The sequence below is a fragment of the Passer domesticus genome, chromosome 12 (assembly GCF_036417665.1).
Source record: "Passer domesticus isolate bPasDom1 chromosome 12, bPasDom1.hap1, whole genome shotgun sequence".
Taxonomy (NCBI): domain Eukaryota; kingdom Metazoa; phylum Chordata; class Aves; order Passeriformes; family Passeridae; genus Passer; species Passer domesticus.
Window position 1 is genome coordinate 11,749,567 of NC_087485.1, and position 19,604 is coordinate 11,769,170.

Genomic DNA, 19,604 nt, shown 5'->3' on the forward strand with positions numbered 1-19,604 from the left:
TCCGCCGCCTTGGGTTCCACTGCTGCAGGCCGCTCCGCCCCGACCGAGCCCGCCCTGGGCAGGGACACGCCCGCGTCCAGCGCCGAGTCCCGAGCCGGAGTCTCTGGTCGTTGTCCCCGGTGCGCGCAGCACGTGGGGCGGGACCGACGCTCCTCGGGAGGCGGCAGAGACATCGCGGTGCGGTCAGGAACCTCCGCGGGCCGGGAGCACAGCTACCGGCGGGATCAGCGCCAGGCCCTCCGCGTGCTGCGGGGAGCCAGGGGCGAGGGGCGCTCCCCTGCACAGCCCCGACCTCCCCGGGGGCTCCGCCGGCTCCGAGCGCCAGAGCCGGCTCGCGGATGTCAGGCTTCGGTCTGGCTTCAGTACCCGCTTCTGAAATATTTTTACTCCCAAGAAATTGAAGTAATGCTGCTGAATATTTCATGTAATAAAAGCCAAATGTGGTTCCTCTTTGCCCGACCTACTTTTGATTGTGCCTGTCATCTGAATGCTGCGCTGTTCTGTCCACTTAGCAACTTCCACTGTTCCACTTATTCTGTCTGCTGCTGCTTATAGATAGTGAGCTCTGCTTAAATTATGAATGAGAGAATGAGCTCTGGTATAGAAGGGAGTTTCTCAACAGGACAGTTGGGTTTAAAGGCTCCATACACACATTCAGCATTTCAAAAAAAAAGCAGTTATTTTGGAGAAGATATGTTTTTATTCATGTAGGATTCTAAACTAGTGCTTTAAATTCACTTAAAAATATTTCTAAAGTTTTGCACTTTTAGAAGTGGGCTTCCTACAAAGAAACATCTTTTAAAGATACAGCATTTGATCATGTACCTCAGGAGGTTACAGTAATATTGGCATATAAATAAACACTTTCCTGGTTTCTTAGCATCTGTAGCATACCCTTAATATATGTTTTTATGTAATTTAGTAACATGTGCAGTTCAACATTAGCTAAAGGCCGTTCCAGTTATCCCGTTCCCCGTAGCTCTCCAGAATCCAGAGACAGTCAGTAAGCAGGTCCAATGCAGCCCCACACCAGTCTGGAGTGCCCATTTCTAAGCTCTGAAGCACTCTGAGTCACTACCAAGGCTTTTGCTAGGAGGATGGGAGGGCAGAACAGGGGGTTTTATTTGTGTGGGTATGTGCAAGATGGAAAGGACACAGACACCAGCAGGAGTTTTCTGGGAACTCCTGAGGAAGAAATGAGATGTCACACTAATCATTCCCCCTAGTTCCTTAAAAGAAAAATTGCATTTCAAAGTCTCATTTCATTTTTAAACAATAAATAACATTGAAAATGTATTACACTAAACAATATACTAAGATTTATGCCTTCCTCGTTTTGCAGAAGAGCAAAGTAACCCCGAGTCATGCTCTGCTGATCCTCAAGGTGGCTATCTACACACAGCTGCTGCAGCCTCTGCTTGAGGAGCTGCCTCGTGCTACTGCAAACTGCACTAACATGTCTGCTGTAAGTCCTGTTATCCCAAATTTCATTATGTTTGCACATTGGGTATAAATAAATCACATGTGGAACAGGACTGTAAGTATTAGCCAAAGTACGCCATAATTATATGTGAGAAGAAAAGGGGACAGACACATGAGTATAAAATATCAAACTGCTTGATAGGAATGACTACATGTAGTGTTCCTAAAAACTCAGAACCAAATGTTTAAAAATACTCTATATTCCATGTAGTTATGCACTTAACCCTCTATGAATCCAGCAGGAAAAATGACCAACATGGCCCATTGACAAAGGCTGTCATTCTGCAGACAGAGCAGTGCTTGTGACATTTAACCCAAGTTAATATCCTATTGACCCACTGGCTTGCACACAGCTCCGTGTCACTGACAGACCACAGATGAAAGGCAGGCCAGGACTGCTGTTTACTCTAAAGCTCCTTCATACTCCTTCAGAAGTATGGAGGAGTTGTAAAGTGATAACAGGACTTTGGCAGTGTACAATGGGCCTGCTACGTCTCTTTTATGTTGAAAACCCTGTCAGTAACACCAGCACGAGACATTTGCCATTAAACAGCAAATGATTTCTTTAAACTACACTCTTGTTAAGAGAGATATGTTTTGTAATAATGAAGTATGGTAAACAAATTCCACTTCCAAACGACACAACACTGTGCAATTACAAATTATGGCATAGAATGGAAGCGAATTTTGTTCTGTGCCAGGATAGGAGTATGGTATTAATTTATCACAGCATTGTCCCAAAAGTACAGAATATTCATCAAAACAGATGATTTTTTTTCTGCTAATTCAAACATGGAAGTGGTTGGTATTTATCCAGCTGCATTAAAAAAAACAGAGAGGAAAGGTTCTTGTAGAAGCATCAAAGACAATATGACTGCATTTTCTAAATATTAGTTATATTATAAAAAGGGACTTGGGTAAATATGTCAGGTATTTCTGCCTGCCCTTGTTTGTTTAGGGCTTTTTGTCATTATCTACTGTTCTAATGAATGATTTAGTAAAATAAACCATGTTTAGCTAAATAGTTTGGGGCTTGAGATGGAAAAACAGCACAGACTGTGAAGTTGCCTGAAGCTGCACTTCTTAGGACAGAAGCTGAAGAGTATTTTGTAATAGGGATATTACAGCCACATTCTTTAACAAGAATAAGACCTTGCTCTGCCTGTGATAAAATGCCAATAAAATCTGCCAGAAAATTGCAGTTCATATATGACATTGATTTAGCTCCTAAGTTTTCCAGCTGATACCAACTTTGTAGTCTATGGTTACATATTGTATCTGTCAGGGTTTTTGTAATCTGTCTGATTGGGAAAATGGGAACTGCCCAGATCAGGGTATAAATCAAGGCAGAATGTTTGACACTGGGGCAATCCCTTTTGGTTCTTTAACTACCAAAAGCACACAGCCTTTCAATAGTGGCAGGCACCCTTTACATGGCATCACAATGCTGGCTCATCTCTTGGCTGCTCACCAAGTTTTGGCCATAAACTTTCCAGCTTCCTTCTTAAAATGCCTCATTTCATCTTAAATGATATGGAGGGCATAACTCACATGACAACCACCTTTTATGCACTGCACTGTTATGATTTTAACCTTGCCTCACTCCTGCATTATTGCAGAGCACACATTTCCCATATCCCCTGGTAGGTGCATTATAACACCGTGGTCTTTATGTCTGACAAAGTGCTTTCACAGAATACAAACTCGGAGTGAACCACTGCATCAGGGTGCCTTTTCCATCCCTGACAACGACAGAAAATGCTTTTCCATTAAAATATACCACAGTTTTTTGAGTATTAAGGTAAATTGATGGTGTAAGTACACTTGCCTGTCTCTCGGAATGTTTTGCTGCCATTGTGAAAATTTTCTTTTCAACTTCTTAACCATAATATTTGGAAGCGTACCTGAGAATACAGAAAGAAATATTAGTTATGCATACTGCTAACAGTGTGTTTTGCATGTGCTAATCAAGTAGACACTTAGGAAAGTTAAATGCTGCCAGACCAACAGCACTGGGTCCCAGTGAAGGACAAGGTGCTGTTTGGACCAAACCTGAGCTCCTGGGAGCAGGATGAGGAGTTGCAGCCTGCCAAACCTGCTGTGGATGTCACAGCTCCTGGGCGTGAGGAACACCCTCAGGAGCCAGCTGTGACCATAATAGCTGCCTCTGTTGTGGCAGACACCCTTGATTGGTAAAACATACTAACACATTTCATTTCTTTTAATCATCCAGGTTAATTTTACTAGAACTTACTTATTCTGAAATAATTGAAAGTAGAGGTCACACTTAATAAACTGAAAAATGTACTTTTTTCTTTTTTTTTCGCTTTACCAAGAACAGGACAATAGCACTAAACACCACCAAATAATACTCTGCTTTTTGGCAACACATAAATTAACTGTTTCCAAATTCAAAGCTTAGATACATCTGTAAACTGTCAGTATGAGTGAAATACACTGAAATCCCACTCGGTTTTTGCTCACAATTGTAACCAAACCCATAAATCTAGCTTTAAAGGAATGAGAGTAGTGCCAGGAACCCATGCCTTGTCTGCACTTAAAAGAGTTGGCTGGTATAGCTACACCTTAGAGCTGAATTGGCAAGCACAGATTTCTTTTCAGGTGTAACTTAAATCACTTTTCTCATGGAATGTGCTAAAGTGGCCGAAGGACTCTGCCAATATAACGGCATCTACTCCAGGGCTTTTGCCAGTGTGACTGTAGCAAGGGATTTTTCATCATTCTGACAGCTATTTGGGCAAACTCCTACATTTAGACCAAGTCCAAGTTAAAGTTGGCATTGTTTTATGTTGCAAATAAAGCAGAAGAGAAGTATTACTAGTTTATGGCCCTGATTTTACATTATTTTAAATCGTTTGTTCTAAAGGAATGTGTGGGGCAGCATCCATGTGGTCCTTTGGATGCTTGCCTCCCACATTTGTGCTGCATTAAAATTGCTTGGTTTTTCAGTGACTGAACTTTGGCAGAGGGGAAACTTACCTTACTAAAAAAAGATAGCCCATATTATTTACCCCAGGAATAGCTATCCTGATGGTTTAAAGCAAATTTCCAAACTGAAGTGAACTCCAAAAGGAAGCATCTGGGCCAAAGGATGTATCTATTAATACATTATTCTTCTTCATCTTGTCCTCAGTTTAACAATGAATTTAAGCACATATAGGATTAATTTTAGGCACACTCCTAAGCCCATCTCAAGTTTAGTAATCATGTCAGATATGATAATGCTCCTATTTGAAATTTAATTGAGCAGATATTTTAAATTAATCATGTGTTCTGCACTATGCAGGATCAGGATTTCTGTCAGAAGTGCAAGTTTACGCAGAGCAAGGCTGTTTGTTGTGATGCCATGTGCATTTTTTTCCTGAACTGGATGTTAAGCCTATATTTTAAAGACATCCCAAGGGGCATTATTTTTCCGCATAAGTACATTTTACGTATTTAGCTCTTTTCTCGCCCTAATCTCCCTTTTGCTAAGAATGTTTTTTTTGTTTCTCTGCCCGTGCAGGGCAGTTTGCAGGGCTGTGTTGGCTGTGTCGCTTGCTGTGGAGGTCTCTGGGGTGCCGGGGGCGCTGCCTCGGAGCCCCGGAGCCCCGGAGCGGGGCCGGGCCAGCCCCGGCGGGGGAGGCACCGGAGGCTTCTTGCGCAAACGGGCCAATGGCACGGGGAAGTGTCATTTACCGAGGCTTCTTCCTTCCTTTTTGTCCGACACAGAATGTGCCCGCTCGAAGAAGGCACAGACATCTTTTTGCGCGCTGTGCGAAGGCCGGGCGGGCTGTGCGCGGCCCCGCTCCCTGCGCGCCGCCGGTGAAGGAGCTCCGCGGGCTGCAGGTGCGTGCTGCGGGCGCTGCGGGGCTCGGGCTGCTTAAACACTGCGGGAGCCGGAGCAGCACCGACCCCGACGCGGAACAGGATGAGTGTCTGCTCTAGATAACGCCGTGCAATGTGTTGCAGGAGGCTTGTGCTGGTTTGCTTTTTTTTTTTTTTTAAATAAGTAGTAGCTTAGCTAAAAGAGCTCGCCATGGGTTTTAGCTGTGAAAATGAAACTGTTTGCATGAAGTGCAGTTAGTATTTAAGGTACATGTATTCGAAGTAGAATACTTGTGAGTCATAACATCCACTTCTGCATTCTTCTGTTTGCAGGTGTGTTATGGATCCTGATAAACAATGTTTTAAACCAGTATAAAAATTAAATAAATATGTATGTGTATATGTATATATACATATATATACTCATATATATATTTATAAATATAAAACTATGCACATACAAATGTTTTTTTTCAGTGTAAACACAATTTTTCTTATAAAGTTATCCCAACTCATATCCAAGAAAAAAGTTGTCATTTAAAGCTGTTTGGCCTTTTTCAGATTCCTCATTTAATCTAATATATATATATTCTTGTGATATATGCCCTTTTGTGATTTTCAGAAGACTGAGTAGTTAAACAAAAGTAAGTGGCTATTCTTCATGTTCAAAAAGCAGATCATAAGGAGGACTGAAGAGCAGTGAGAACTTTGACTCCAAGAAAAAGAGCTCCCATGATGCTTTCATTAAGGAGGATGACAACATCTGTACGCTTACTTGTGCAAGCCAGCCAAAGGATAGGTTTCTCTTAGAGGAAAGTGGTTTGCACTTCCATTATTTCCAGTGAGGAAAGTAATTTCTTTTCTTTTTATAGCCTTACAACTTGCCAGAAATCAATAGGTCTGCTGAAGGAGTTTCCTCACCTCTGTATCCAGCATTGCATAACTGTGTGGTAGACGAGTAGAGGCAAAATGATATGTAGCAACAACCCTCCTAAAACCTCCCATTGCTTAATAACTACTGCTTGGGCATTGTTTCAGCAGAGCTTCTTGGTTTTCACTTGTTGGCTGAACTGTGAGCAACACTTTGCTCATGCTAAGGGAACATGGCACCTTGGCAAGTTGTTAGGAGGTTCTTAGAACTTTTTCAACTTCTCGTGTAACAGTGGTGCAACAGGCAGGTTTTGTTTGTTTGTTTAAAAAAACCCAAACAAATCAAAGAACATCCTTAAGTGTGGAGATATTTAAGCAGCAGACTGGTCAGCGTGGTCTATGGAGCAGGAGTATATTGTATTAAGCATTTTGTTAGTACATGGTAAAATATTTGTCCTAGCACAACAGATCTAAAGTAGCACGGTATATCTAGGGTAAAAGAACAAGTAAAAGGAGAATACTTCCTGTATAATAATAACAAAATTCAGATCTCCTTCATCAAGGCACTGTCAAAGTCAGTTGTTTTGTTTTCACAGTACAGAGACAAGTCTCTGGAGGGAACCTAAAACTGTGAAATATGATAAAAACTTTATACTATTTTAGATCTTCTTACCCTATTTTGTCCTACAGATTAAGAACAGACAATAAGTTTTTGAGTCCTGAGAACAGTAAATTTTAGCAGTGTAAGAGAACCAGGCTGCTGGTTATACTAATTATCTCAAAGATTTTTAGTTCATCTGAGTTCATACTTGCAAGCTTGAGGGCAAAATACAAGGAGGAAGAAATCTGCCCACACTGAAGTTCATGATAAAATTCTCATAGGTAAGAACTGAGTTCCCCGTCTAATCTTATTCAATATAACTTCTTATGGTTTTCTTATTTGATTTTAAGCTGACAGAAAAATATCCAAACATTTTCACTGGTAAGAGTAATAGGGGTGGTTCTTGCTATGTAGATATTTCTATTAATTACTTTAGTTTTTATGAAGTTGCACTGATACAAGTTCACAGAGAACATAGAATGAAAGATGAATGAATAGAATGAAAACAACAGAATGAATAATACAAGAAAATTGCCAAAGTGGATCCCCTAAAGGTGTGGTACTAAGAAATGTCATGGGGTTTGTAATCTTTCAGTGATAGGAAGCAATGGACCAAGATTCACACTGCACAGCAGAAAGGGAACTGTTGGAAGCTGTAAGCAGAATTACTACATCTTCTACCACAAGTCCATCTGATGAAGAAGAAAATCAACCCAAAGCTGAAATTTCATGTCAAGTGAGAAAAGAAGAACCAGAAAAAGATGAGACGCAAGGTTGATGCTATCCTTTAATTTTATTTTTCATCTAGCTGTTTATGGAGTTAATCTTTTGTATTAAAAACTTTGCTTATTTATTGCAGCAGTGGTTCAAAGCTCTACTGCCATATTCCACTGAAAAAAAGCCTTGAGTACACTTGTAGTAATAATGTAGCAATAGTGGAACCAATGCTCACCCTGGTGTGTGTATACACACACAGATGTTTCCTTTCAAATGCCTCCTGACTAAAATGTATCACACATTTAATTTACACAATTTACAAACCAGGAATGAAAGCAGTGATCACCAGATGGCCGCTCTTGGGAGTGCACTTTCTGTGCATCACCGCTCTGAGCTCCTTGGCAATATCAGCAAGGACACCAAACTGAGCCTAATCTCAAGCAGGCAGCTCTCACATGCCTTTAAAGAGGCAGCACTGAACATTCACCATGCCTAAGATTACTCTCACCTGTTATTAAATAAAATGTTATATATAACCTTAAATATCTGTAATCTCATCAAGATTTTAAATCTGGAAGGATGTTATAAAAACCACCTCTCCTAGGAAATAGATGCTTTGAGCCAAACCCCCAAGGCCTTGATAATTGAAATTGTATGGTCAAATGATTAAGAACATGTAAAAGGGAGGCCACTGAAAGAGTACTGTGGTGCCTTTACAAGTCTGTTTCTGCATCAAGCTGTTCTCCTGCCCTTCAGTTGTGCTCCTTCACCTCCATTGGCTCCATACACTGCAGACTGACTTCAGCTGACTGCCTTGACAAAGACATCCTTGATTAGAAACTGGGACCAGTGTGCCCACCGAGATACAAATATTCCATTTCTTTTATCCACTTATCTAGCCTATATGGCACCTGATGAAATCTTGTCAGTAGATTTCAAAGACAGAGAAATTTTTTTAATTCTACATCAAATTCTCCTGTAAGCAAACTCTCCAACCAGCTGTCCCATATTTTTTATATGTGCATAAATATATATATATGTGTGTGTGTGTGACTATGGGAAGAGAGAGAGGGAAAAGGAGGGAGGTATATAAAAATATATATTTTATATATATATAAAAATTGTAGATTTTATATATAGCTGAACTGTGCCATCAGTTCAGCTACAGGAAAAATAAAAAAGAGAGAGAATGTGGTAAATCCTCCTTCAGCTGAGCTGGTTATCCAACTTTGAGGTTAGGAGATTCATGTTTTCTCAGCTTTCTCCGATTACTGCACAAACCCCATATTTGAGTAGGGTCAGTTTTTGAATATACATTTGAGTTTGCAGCTGCATTGTATTATCTCATCCATTTAGCAACAAAGAAGCCTGGAGAAACATCTGACTCACAAGACTCGGTCAGTGTTTCTTAGGGTACTTCTGAGACGATGAAGAAAATATCCTGCTCAGATTGTGCCCTAGGTTACAACCTTGACATACTCTATTTCATGGCAATAGGTTCTCTACAATTTTGTATTCTGCAGGTGATAATTTTTCTTTCAAAATGCCAGACCCTAATAGCTTTCCTCAAAGCATCTGTTCCTGTCTGTTAGCAGTAAAATAATTTATTTTATCAGTCTTTAGGTCTTGCTGTTACAGCAACAGAAAATCTAGGCTGTGCTTTCACAACAAATACATAAGAATTTTCTTTCCAAATGCAAAGAATATAATCTGAAATACTAAATATATTGGTTTTAGATTCCAGTGCAACCCTAAGTCCCAACTCTTCGATGACCACTAAGGAGCTTCAGGAATACTGGAGGAATGAGAAACGCCAGTGCAAACAAATCAAACTCCTTTTTGAAATCCCATCAACCAGAATTGTAGAGCACCACTTATCTAAATATGTGGTAAGCTAAGAAATGAATATGTAAGAAGATCATTAATTTTTATTCACTCTGCAGGGGTCTGCACAGCACACAGCAAGCCTCACTACATGAAAGGCTCAGCAAGGGCCAAGTTTTGCAAGCCAGGATCACACTGAATAGAACCTGTTCTCACTGATTGTATTGGCTTGCCTGGTGGAATCTGCATCTAAAAAACCCCTCTGACAGTCAGTTCACAAAATCTGCTGCAGTGGAAAAGTGTTATCAAATAAATTAGTATCTTGAGTATCCTTAAAACACAGAGTTTTGTCAACATTAAGGAAATTCACACAAATGTAAAAATATTTGCACTTCCACTGAGCTAGCCAGCTGTAGCAGCTGCAGTGCATTTGTATAACTTCCACATCAGAGGTTTCTCTTAGCACAAGTGCAGAATTCTTTGATGTTGACAAAGTCTAAGAATCCTCCAGCTAGATCACTTGGGATTGTTCTCCTTCCTTACTTGGAGCTCCCTTAGGTGGCATATTTCTGTCATATTTTTAAGATGAAACATGAATATGAGGAGTGGGAACAACCAAGTAGGTTGGATTTTTGTATTTTTTTCCCACTACTGACTGTACAAAGCTTTTATTTCTGATTCTGCTCCTGGCCTTCAGAAGGACTGATCTAGACCAAGTGCCTTTTAGTACTCCTGTGAAATTCAGATAGAGATGCTTTCCTTTTTTGCTACAGTCTGTGAGATCTGTAGATGAAAAATGCCAAGAATCAGCATTGCTGATACTGGGTGATCCAATTTGGTAGAATTTGAAGCAAGTAAATGTTTTGGAGACTGTCCTTACATCTTGTTGCATACTGGGCACACCTACTTAGTTGCTGCTTTTCTTGCATACACCCCTGAATATTCAGCTTCTGAATAGCTAGAAATTGGTTTTGTGCAACTGCATGAGAGCAAGAGTATCATTCAGCATATGTGCAAATAAACTTAGTCATAAGTCACAAGCCTAGGCAAAAAGATTTACATTACAACAAAACTGAGCCAATTTAAATGACAGTCTAATTAAGTGCTACTTCTTACCTTTTTCATGCACACTCCACAAATAAAAAAGCAAGTACTTGTAAATTATTCACTTAGCTGCCCTTGATAAAATGATAGCTTAAAAAAATGCTCTTATGATTGTTTTAGAATGCATCAGGCATATATTCACTTTTCAGCAGGGAGCAGGACAAACTATAGGAAAATGTCACAGTGCTTACAAATGAAAAGAGATCAGAGAAGTCAGCTCAAATTTAGAAGCCTTTCAAGAAGTGCCTGTAAAGATCATTTATAAAGATTAAAAGAGAGAATTTCTCTTTAAGGAAAAACAAGGAAGAGAATCAGACAGGCATAGTGCGAGTACTGGTTTGCAGCCTTCAACAGCAGCAGAGAAAATAACTGGCATGAGCAAAACTCCTCCAGCTCCTGTGTAAATTAATGGGCACAGGGTGAAGTTGGAAGTGAACATGGTCATCATCCAGGAGGTCAGCAGTCTGTGTCCTTAGCTGGTGTCTGGTGACACAGTTAAACTGGCCCCCGTGGAGCTACCATGGTTTACACACATCAGGGGTTGGCTCTTCCTCAGCATCACTGTGCTTGGATCAGAGCCAGAAGAGATTATTTGGACAACACAGCACAGAATTTTGCAGCTATTTGCCCAATACCACATTTATTATGGTCTTTTTGGGGCTAGTGAAGAGCTGAGGAAGATGTGCTCTTGAGTACTGTTAAGTGGGGCAGCACAGCTGTTAGCTGCTAGTGAAGGCCTTTGGATAGCAGATTGCTGTAGAAATGTTACTTTTTTGGTATTATTTAAATGTTAATTAAGTTTGAATACAGGACAATGGTTTAGAGGAGAGAAAAGTATTTGGAGTTGCTCCATCTTATTATTGCACACACCAGATATATTGCCAAATACTCCCTCTTCCTTCACAGCATTACTAACACCCCAAATCCCTAGGAATGTCCTATACAAAGGGCATTTCTGAATATTATGACTGATGTAAAATATATTACATTCAATATTAAGTCTGGGAAATCCATTCAGTTCACTGAAGATGATTGATTACAGCAGCCATGGCTGTTATAAACAAAGCACAGAAATGCTTTGAGTGTTTTCATGTGCTTCAGTCTGCTGCTAGTTTGCTTTCCCAGCACCTTGCAGGATGGGATCTGTTAGTGCTCTCTTTATGTACAACTTACTTACGTGCTAAACCTAAGCCTGGTGACAGAAGTACAGAACAGCAGGAGGTGGGAATTTTTAGTTTGATGGCTACAGATCTTTCAGGTCTACACTGAGCATGCACTGTAATCCCAGGCAGTAACTGATTTAGCAGGAGTACACGAGATTACACACAGAGAATTGGTGCAGGACTGTTTCAGCCAGAGGACTGAACAAGCACAAAGTCTGCTTTGCAGACAAAATCTGACTGCACTGGGGCTAGAATGGTCCCTTCTCATGCTTATTTTTTCTCTTTGATTGTGTTTAGATGTATAAAATCATCATTTTGCAAACAGGGAGTTTTGACAGCAACAAGTCTGTAATTGAGCGGCGTTATTCAGATTTTGAGAAACTGCACAGAAAACTGCTGGAAGAATTTAGCGAAGAACTGGAAGATGTAACCTTTCCCAAAAAAGCTCTAACAGGAAACTTCACAGAAGAAATAATCAATGAAAGAAAATTAGCCTTCAAGGACTACCTGAGACTCCTATATTCTATGAAATACATCAGAAGATCAAAAAAATTTATTGACTTTTTAACAAGGCCAGAGCTTCAGGAAGCATATGGTTGCCTGCGGGGTGGCCAGTACACCAAAGCTCTGGAAATCCTTTTAGAAGTCATTGGGCTGCAGGAAAGGCTGACGAGAGGGAACCCTGTTGCAATTGTGCCTACTCTCTGTGCCATCGTGGTGTGCCACAAGGACCTGGAAAACCCAGCAAGTGCCTTTGAATTTGGAGAAAAAGCTCTGTCACGCCTTTGTGTGCATACCAGCCACAGGTATTATGTGCCACTGTTAGAAACAATGATCACTCTGGCATATGAGCTTGGCAAGGATTTTCTGTCTTTGCAAGAAAAACTGGAAGAATGGAAGACAAAGAAAGATCCCATACGGGTTTTTACCCTGAAAGAACTTGCAGTTCGGGAGTACGTACGGTGAACACAAGAAAAATTTAATGAAAGAGCAAACTCTTGAAAGAATGGGAACTGGAAATTACCTGATTGTGTTACCTAACATTGCATTAATAGGAAAAAAAATTAAATATACTCTATGTTCAAAGGGACATTAACATCTATATTGGAATGTATTACATCTACTGTACAGAAATGAGGAGTTCCCGAGGAGCACTTTAAGGTTTCTTGAAGGAAAAGTGCAAGAAAAGAATAATTTATGATTTGGTTATTTTGAACATAGCTTATTTTGTGTGAAAAGTCAGAATAAGAAAATAAAGTACTTGAAAATCTACAGAATCAGAGGCATTACTTGTTCATGTGGAAACTACTTTCTTTCATGAAGAAAAATATCTTCTCAGTAGGTGCAATCTGAAGAGGGTACATCCTCAGACACTGAATGTAGTTTTTTTGCTCCTCCAGCTGAGACCTGGTCAAATGGCACTTTACCATTTCTGGGGATGATGGGATTGGTCCTGTTCCCACTGAACGCAGCTGCTGTGGGCAGGAGGAGGGGGAGGGTTTACAATCAACTTGGGTGGGAGCAAAAAATACAGGTGATGGTCACTCCATCACAGATGAGGGAATACACTTCATCTCCCTTTTGGAACTAACAGAGTTTTTTGACTTTCTGCATTGAAGGCATATTCTTGTTTGCTTGCCTGCCTTGGTAATTTCCCTCTACTTTAAGGTCTCTCCCATACACTTATTTTAACAAGCTAGTAAATTAATTCTCATAAATAATGTAATAAGCTTGTCATTATCTAGCATGGGTCATTATTCTCTGCTGAACATAGTTCATTGAGTACTTCAGCCCTGTACTTCTGTTACAGATACTACCCACACCACAATGACATTGTCTATAACTTAGGAAAAACTGTTTTAATTTTTCTACCCAAGACATGAGAGATTCAGCTAATTGGAAGTGTACTGAAGCTGAAAAACTTTGTTGTGTATTGTTACAAGAAGGATGTCTTGAAAAAAATACAGAATAATAGGACTGTCTAGGATGGAAAGTTAATATTTTAAGTAGCTATTAACAGCTAGGCATTAAATGCAAAATACATGGATTATTTGTTATTTGACAATTATTATTTTTGCTAGTTATACGGAAGTAATAGAATTAAGAGTAATTAATTAAGAGACTTAAGGGCTAATCTTCCCACAACATAGCATATTGCAGGACAGTTAAAACGGATCAAAGGTAACACCTTCTTAGAGGATGTATGAATCAGTAACAAAGCAGTCAAGAAAAAAGCTTGTCTGGGGTCTGCATCACACTCAGGCAGTTTAAAGTTCAGGCAGAAAGGAAGCATGGCCTTCACACTGCTCTAACCCCACAACAGGTTGTGATGAAAAAACAAAAGAATTGGAAAAAAAAAATTTCCTCCCTTTTGCCCCCTCCCATCCTTGTGTGCAGCATCCTAGGCACAGTTTTCTTGGATCCTCCTCAGTTTCTATGGGATGGTCCATGAATATCTACCTGCCTCTTTAAAGGCATGTGAGAGCTGCCTGCTTGAGGTTAGCCTCAATTTGGTGTCCTTGCTGATATTGCCAAGGAGCTCAGACTGGTGATGCACTGAAAATGCCCTCCCAAGAGTGGCCACCTGGTGGTCACTGCTTTCATTCCTGGTGTGTAAATTGAATCTGTGATACATTTCAGGCAGGAGGCATTTGAAAGGAAACATCTGTGTGTGTATACACACCAGGGTGGGCATCAGCAGGTTAGGATTGGGGTTGGGTTAAGGTTATGGTTAGGCTTACTGTGAGGGTTAGGGTTAGGATCAGGGTTAGGATTAGGGTTAGGCCATTAAGGTTAGATTTAGGATTAAGGTTAGACCATTAGGATTAGCCTGTTAGGGTAATGGTTAGGGTTAGGCAATTAGGGTTCATCCTTTAGGGTTAGGGTTAGAATTTGGCCATTAGAGTGAGGGTTAGAGTTCGGTTTAGGGTTATGGTTATATTTTGGCAGTTCTGTGTTCCCCCTGACATGCCTTTTGCAACAGCAGTGTGCTTGGAGCTCTGGGCATTGTGGTTTTTTGGAACCCTAACCCTAAGCAGAGCAGTAAAAGTATCCTTGGACAAGGGGTGGCTCAAAGGAACAAGCTGTGCAAGAAGCCATGTTGTGGCAGTTCTGTGTTCCCCTTGGCATGCCTATTGTAACTGCAGCGTGCCTAGAGCTGTAGGCTGTGTGGTTTTTGGAACCCTAACCCTAGGGAGGGCTTTAAAAGCAATCCTGGGTGACGTCTTTTTCTAAACAGAAAGGAGTGGAGGGACCCTTGTTTTGGCAGTTCTGTGTTCCCCCTGGCATGCCTTTTGTGTCTGCACTGTGCCTGGATTTCACCTGGCGCTCTGCCACAGACTTCGTCTGAACCCAGCACAAGGAACTTAATCTCCCTGCCCGTATTTCCTCCCACAGTACTTCCCCATAAAGTTTCCTGATTCAGGTTCTCAGTACCCATGGAACAGGACAGTTGTGAAATTTGACTGAATGAGTCCAGCATTTAACTTGGAAATGTGCATGAGGATATACAAGCCTATTCCAATTCTCAAGGATATCTTGAGGCAGAAGAGAATTTTAGAGGGATTGAGTTGCCAAACCTGTGTGCTTATTGTGGATTGCAGTTTCTCTACCACTGCAGTCTTATTTTAGAATCGGGTGTTATTTCTTAATAAACTAGAGAAGTTACAAAATTATCTCTGTATTACATTTTACTGTAATACTGTAGTGAGACCAAGCTGGCTGGTCAGCCCCACAGACAATCAGCCAATTCTGATTTCTTAGCTGTAGAATCTCAGAGTGGTTGGACCGGCCAAAAAAATTCTGCTTCCTTTTACACACATTTCAAGAGTCAACTTCCGCATATTCTTTTTTAGTTGATTTTACAACAAAGTGAGTTACATGTTATTACATGTAACAGAAATTACATGTTACTAAACTAAAAGGTAATGGCACTCCTGCTCCCATACTGTCTACCACTGGCAAGAAGCCTGCAAGGACCAGGTTCCCTCTGGCTTTGTCTTCCACAGTCAAAAATAGGTAGGCAGGTAGGACAGATTTCCTGCAGGCAGTCAGACAAGATTAGCATCTCTCCCATTAACTTTGCAGCAATGAGCAGTGTTGCTGTATTGTCCTGGCTTTTCCATAAGATGTGTGTATAACAGTGGAATGGGTGCTCTACACCAGCCACCTCATCTTAGTTTTCCTCTGAATAATGTTTTGAGAGTGGCTCAAAAGAGAAATAGCTACCATTTTCATGCATATCTACCTGTCTTGCTTACAGGTTGCCCTCCCTTAACTCCCCTTGAGAAGGCACTGGAGAAGCAATGGCTGAAATGTTTGTGCAGTCTCTAAAGGCTTCATGTGCTGTCCCCAGAGGACACATCTCACCCCTCCAGGTGCCAGGTCAACGAAAGGGAAAAGGACTGCATCAGTGAGACTATTTTGTAAGAAGGAAACTTTGTCACTGCCACATATGCAAGGGCATAACATAAATTAATTAAACAGGTGGCTCCTGCTTCCCCACAGCCATTTTACTCCACTCTTCACTGCTGTTCTATAAATAAATCCATTTCATCCTTTTCCTGTCTCCCCAAACAATGTGTCCTTTTTACAAAATATTTCTTCAGTTTAATGAAATAGATAGAAGCAAACATTTGCTGGCATTTGTCCTGTTTCATTTGCCCATCACTAACCTTCATCAGCCACTTTCCATACGTGGAAGGTAGCTGGAGTCACTCTCCAGCTGAAGGTCTTGAGACCCAAGCTCTGCTGTTGGCAGTGTCCCAAGCCCACTGAGTGACTTTGATCAACTAATCAAATCTCAGATTTCTTTTGAATACCAATAGTCTTCTATAAAGCTATATTTTACTTATATTTTAGCAGTATATTCCAAGGTATCATTTTCCCCATTTTACAGCTAGGGGAATTGTGGTACAAGTAAGAGAAGTGATTTTTCCCAAGGTCTAATGCAGTGGTCTGGAGACCACACTGATTGCCTGAAGAAATACTGAAGCAGAGCTGGCATCCCAGCTTTGGAAACAGAGATGTGCCACAGTTGTGTGTTCTTAAGTACTTCTTGCATGAACAGCCACAACATGGCTTCACCTGTGCCTGCTGTCATACCCCTGAGAAAACTGCCTGAGGTGTCAATGCAAGAGAAAATATTTCTGACTAATTAATATATTTGAAGAACTAATAAGTGGTTGAATAGCACAAATATTTTAACCACTACTTTATAAAAATAAAAAAGCAAAAGTCTTGCCTAAGAGATTTTTAGAATATATAGAAAACCTACAGACTTCAGTATCATTTTCTGCAAGAAGGAACAGAAAAATATTTTCAAATACATTTTTTCCAGTTCTAAGTATTTCTTAGAACCTTGGAATGTCTTTCCAGTGCTCTTGTAGCCTAAACAAGAAGAATCCCACAACCACTACAGAGTGCCATATACATCAGCAATCTGTTACTATCCACTTTTCTCAACAACAGCACACAGTACATCAGAGCTTTGCAGTATGGTCTCACTTTTCCAATTGCTATTGACAGCTCTGAAGTATACCTACAACAGATACCAATCCAAGTATAAATTCACATTTAACTTGTTCAGAGGAAAAAAAGTTAAAAAAAAATGCTGTCCAACCAACATCTGCCTAGCATGTCTAACAAACTACAGGCTGCATTCAAGTGAGAAAAAAATTTAAATAAAATCTGGGCAGATCATCTCCAAGAGTCCATGGAGAGTTGCATTACGATCTATTGAGCTTTGCCCCATTTCCATATCAATTATTATATCATTTGGGGCATTAAGCAGATAATACTGTTTACACAACTTTCTAAAATAACTAAAGAAGCCCATGAGGATGCCTAGTTACTTATGAAACATATGCAGACAAGATGCTCTCTGTGCAATGCAGCATCTTGTTTACAGGGAATCCTGTGATCTTTATCACATACTTGTTATTAACTCCTGTTATCTGCTGCATCACTGGAGGATAATATTTGCTTTCCTGAATCTTAATAAGACTAAATACATTTATTGAATTCAACAGATTTGTACAATCAGCATGGGAGTGGAGTTCAGGACACAAGATGAAATCTAGGTTTCGTGGCTGAGACAGCAGCTGAGCAAATCAAATCAAGAATGTTTATTTTTTTATTAGATCAAAGGCAGGAGCAAGATGTGTTGAAAAACTAAACACAGTTGTAATGGTGTAAAATACTGAATGTCAATTCCCATCTGGGTGAGGTGAGAACCCCAAAGAACCAACCTATTTACATTCAGATCACATTACAACATATGTTTGTCACACTTTGTGAATATGTATATGCTCTGTAGATGCACAGGACACAAATTTTCATGTCAGACCAGTAAGAGCTGAGAGTAGCTACACTGAAATAAATTAAGTTATAATGTAGTGGAGAACAGAATGGGTTCTACTGTCTGTATAAACAATCCCTGTACTCAGTGGATGTGTGGATGGACAGATGGTTGATGAGGGGAAAGAGCAAGCAAATTTGAATGTTTTGATGCTTAATAAATGCTTTCCAAGTGTTTAAGAATTTCGGATCAAAGTTACTTTTACAAGCACCTCATGGTTTTATATGCATATAGATATATATATATAGAGAGAGAGTGCCTGTTTTAAACATACAACCTCCTTTTATTAGAAATAGGAATACATATGTAACTGTGATTATTCAGAAAAATGCTGCAGAGAAATACACTGGATGAACTTCCATATACTAATCTCTCTAAACTAGTGTAATTTAAATATTTTTCATTCAAGACAGTGCAAGACTCTGTGATAACCGATAGGAAATATTAAAGAATTTTGCTGAAAATGCGGGACCTAAATCCCACTATTTTTCCCGGGTGGCAGTGATTGCCAAGGCTTTGCTGCCCCGGCAGGGCTGCAGTGCCACTAGATGGAGCCGCAGCATTTTCAGGAGCTCAGGACCCTGCGAGCTCAAGGGAATGGAGCAGAGAACTTTTTTTAATGACTTGAATTTTATTTTTAAAAAATCTACTCTAAAGTTTAACATTTAAATTTTAATATGATTAAACTAAATATATATCTCTCAGCTCCATTGTGGGCTCAGACTGTAGTGCCTTGCTTTCCAGCTGTCCTTCAGGACAATTTACCACAGCCCTTTATCAGGCAGAGCTCTAGGAGCTGGCTGGAAAGCTGAAAGAGAAAATGTTCTTGCAGGCTTTTAGACCTGGTGAGTTCAAAGCCAGAATCACTGCAGCGTCTCAGTTCCTACAGTACCTTTTCCTTCTGATCAAAAGGAACCAAGTAAAACTCACAACTCTTAAAAGAACTATCAAATAATGGGGGGAGGGAAGTAAAAATAAATGGGCCCATAATGCCTTCTGAATAGTGCTGGGGAAAGTTCAATGACTCCATTTTAAAAAGCTGCACTCCCAAGTATGAAAACAAGATCTGATTCTGTTTTGAGTCTAACTACTGTAAAATACATCTGTTAATTTATGTACAGGCAGAAATATACTGCAAACAGTATCCATAGACATGTTTTGATATTGAGCATTGTCCTCTGGTTGATAACATGGAAGAGGAAGAAATGATAACTAAACCTAGACCACAGTTCCCAGTCATCTCCTTTATCTGTGCTTTAAGCTGCAAAACACAGAAATTTGGTTTTGGAAGCAGCCCCTGAGAAACACAACAGACCCAGCATTGACCTGCAGTTCCTTGAGTTGTTATAATGATTTTTGTCAAGTTGCTGGGATGGCCTGGATTTGGAGACTGGCTTCTCCCCCCACTGACTGCCAGCTGCAGACCAGAGTTTGAAAGCAGCCTCCCCCTGCATCAAGATTTTTTTTTCCAAAAGGTTTCTGCAGAATCTGCTAGCTTTCAGAAACAGCATGAGGGAACTGGGCAGTCCAGAGGCAGTAAAAAGCAGGAAGACTTTGCCAAAGTCTTTGAAAGAATAGTCTCAGGAGGTGAAATCTTTGAAAGGGGTGTCTGCCTTCTTCCTATTCAGGTTCTTCCAGAAATCATGGAAGGAAAAGA

At 40.3% G+C, this 19,604-nt stretch overlaps 1 protein-coding gene and 1 long non-coding RNA gene across 3 annotated transcripts in view; one reads left to right on the forward strand and one right to left on the reverse strand.

Moving 5' to 3' along the window:
- Window positions 1–3,309: 3,309 nt before the first annotated feature.
- LOC135279474 (uncharacterized) overlaps window positions 3,310–19,604 on the reverse strand; it is a 30,352-nt gene continuing 14,057 nt past the window's right edge. Inside the window, exon 3 of the long non-coding RNA XR_010346705.1 lies at window positions 3,310–3,386. This is a non-coding gene — a long non-coding RNA (uncharacterized LOC135279474). The remainder of the gene's footprint in view (window positions 3,387–19,604) is intronic.
- SNX20 (sorting nexin 20) lies at window positions 5,159–12,875 on the forward strand. Of its 2 annotated transcripts, none has more exons than XM_064386887.1 (4): window positions 5,159–5,331; window positions 7,377–7,554; window positions 9,236–9,387; window positions 11,887–12,875. In XM_064386887.1, the coding sequence occupies exons 2-4, from the start codon at window positions 7,389–7,391 to the stop codon at window positions 12,553–12,555; spliced, it is 987 nt and encodes a 328-aa protein (XP_064242957.1). In that variant the 5' UTR covers window positions 5,159–5,331; window positions 7,377–7,388; the 3' UTR covers window positions 12,556–12,875. The 2 variants fall into 2 exon arrangements, with proteins under 2 accessions (XP_064242957.1, XP_064242958.1); XM_064386888.1 differs by lacking the exon at window positions 5,159–5,331 and adding an exon at window positions 5,467–7,062.

Excerpts from the sequence above, each read along its gene's own strand:
- SNX20 (XM_064386887.1), top strand. The coding sequence starts at position 7,389 with ATGGACCAAGATTCACACTGCACAGCAGAAAGGGAACTGTTGGAAGCT. Across the intron at positions 7,555-9,235 it reads AGAAAAAGATGAGACGCAAG|ATTCCAGTGCAACCCTAAGT; the intron begins GTTGATGCTATC and ends TATTGGTTTTAG. Across the intron at positions 9,388-11,886 it reads ACCACTTATCTAAATATGTG|ATGTATAAAATCATCATTTT; the intron begins GTAAGCTAAGAA and ends GATTGTGTTTAG.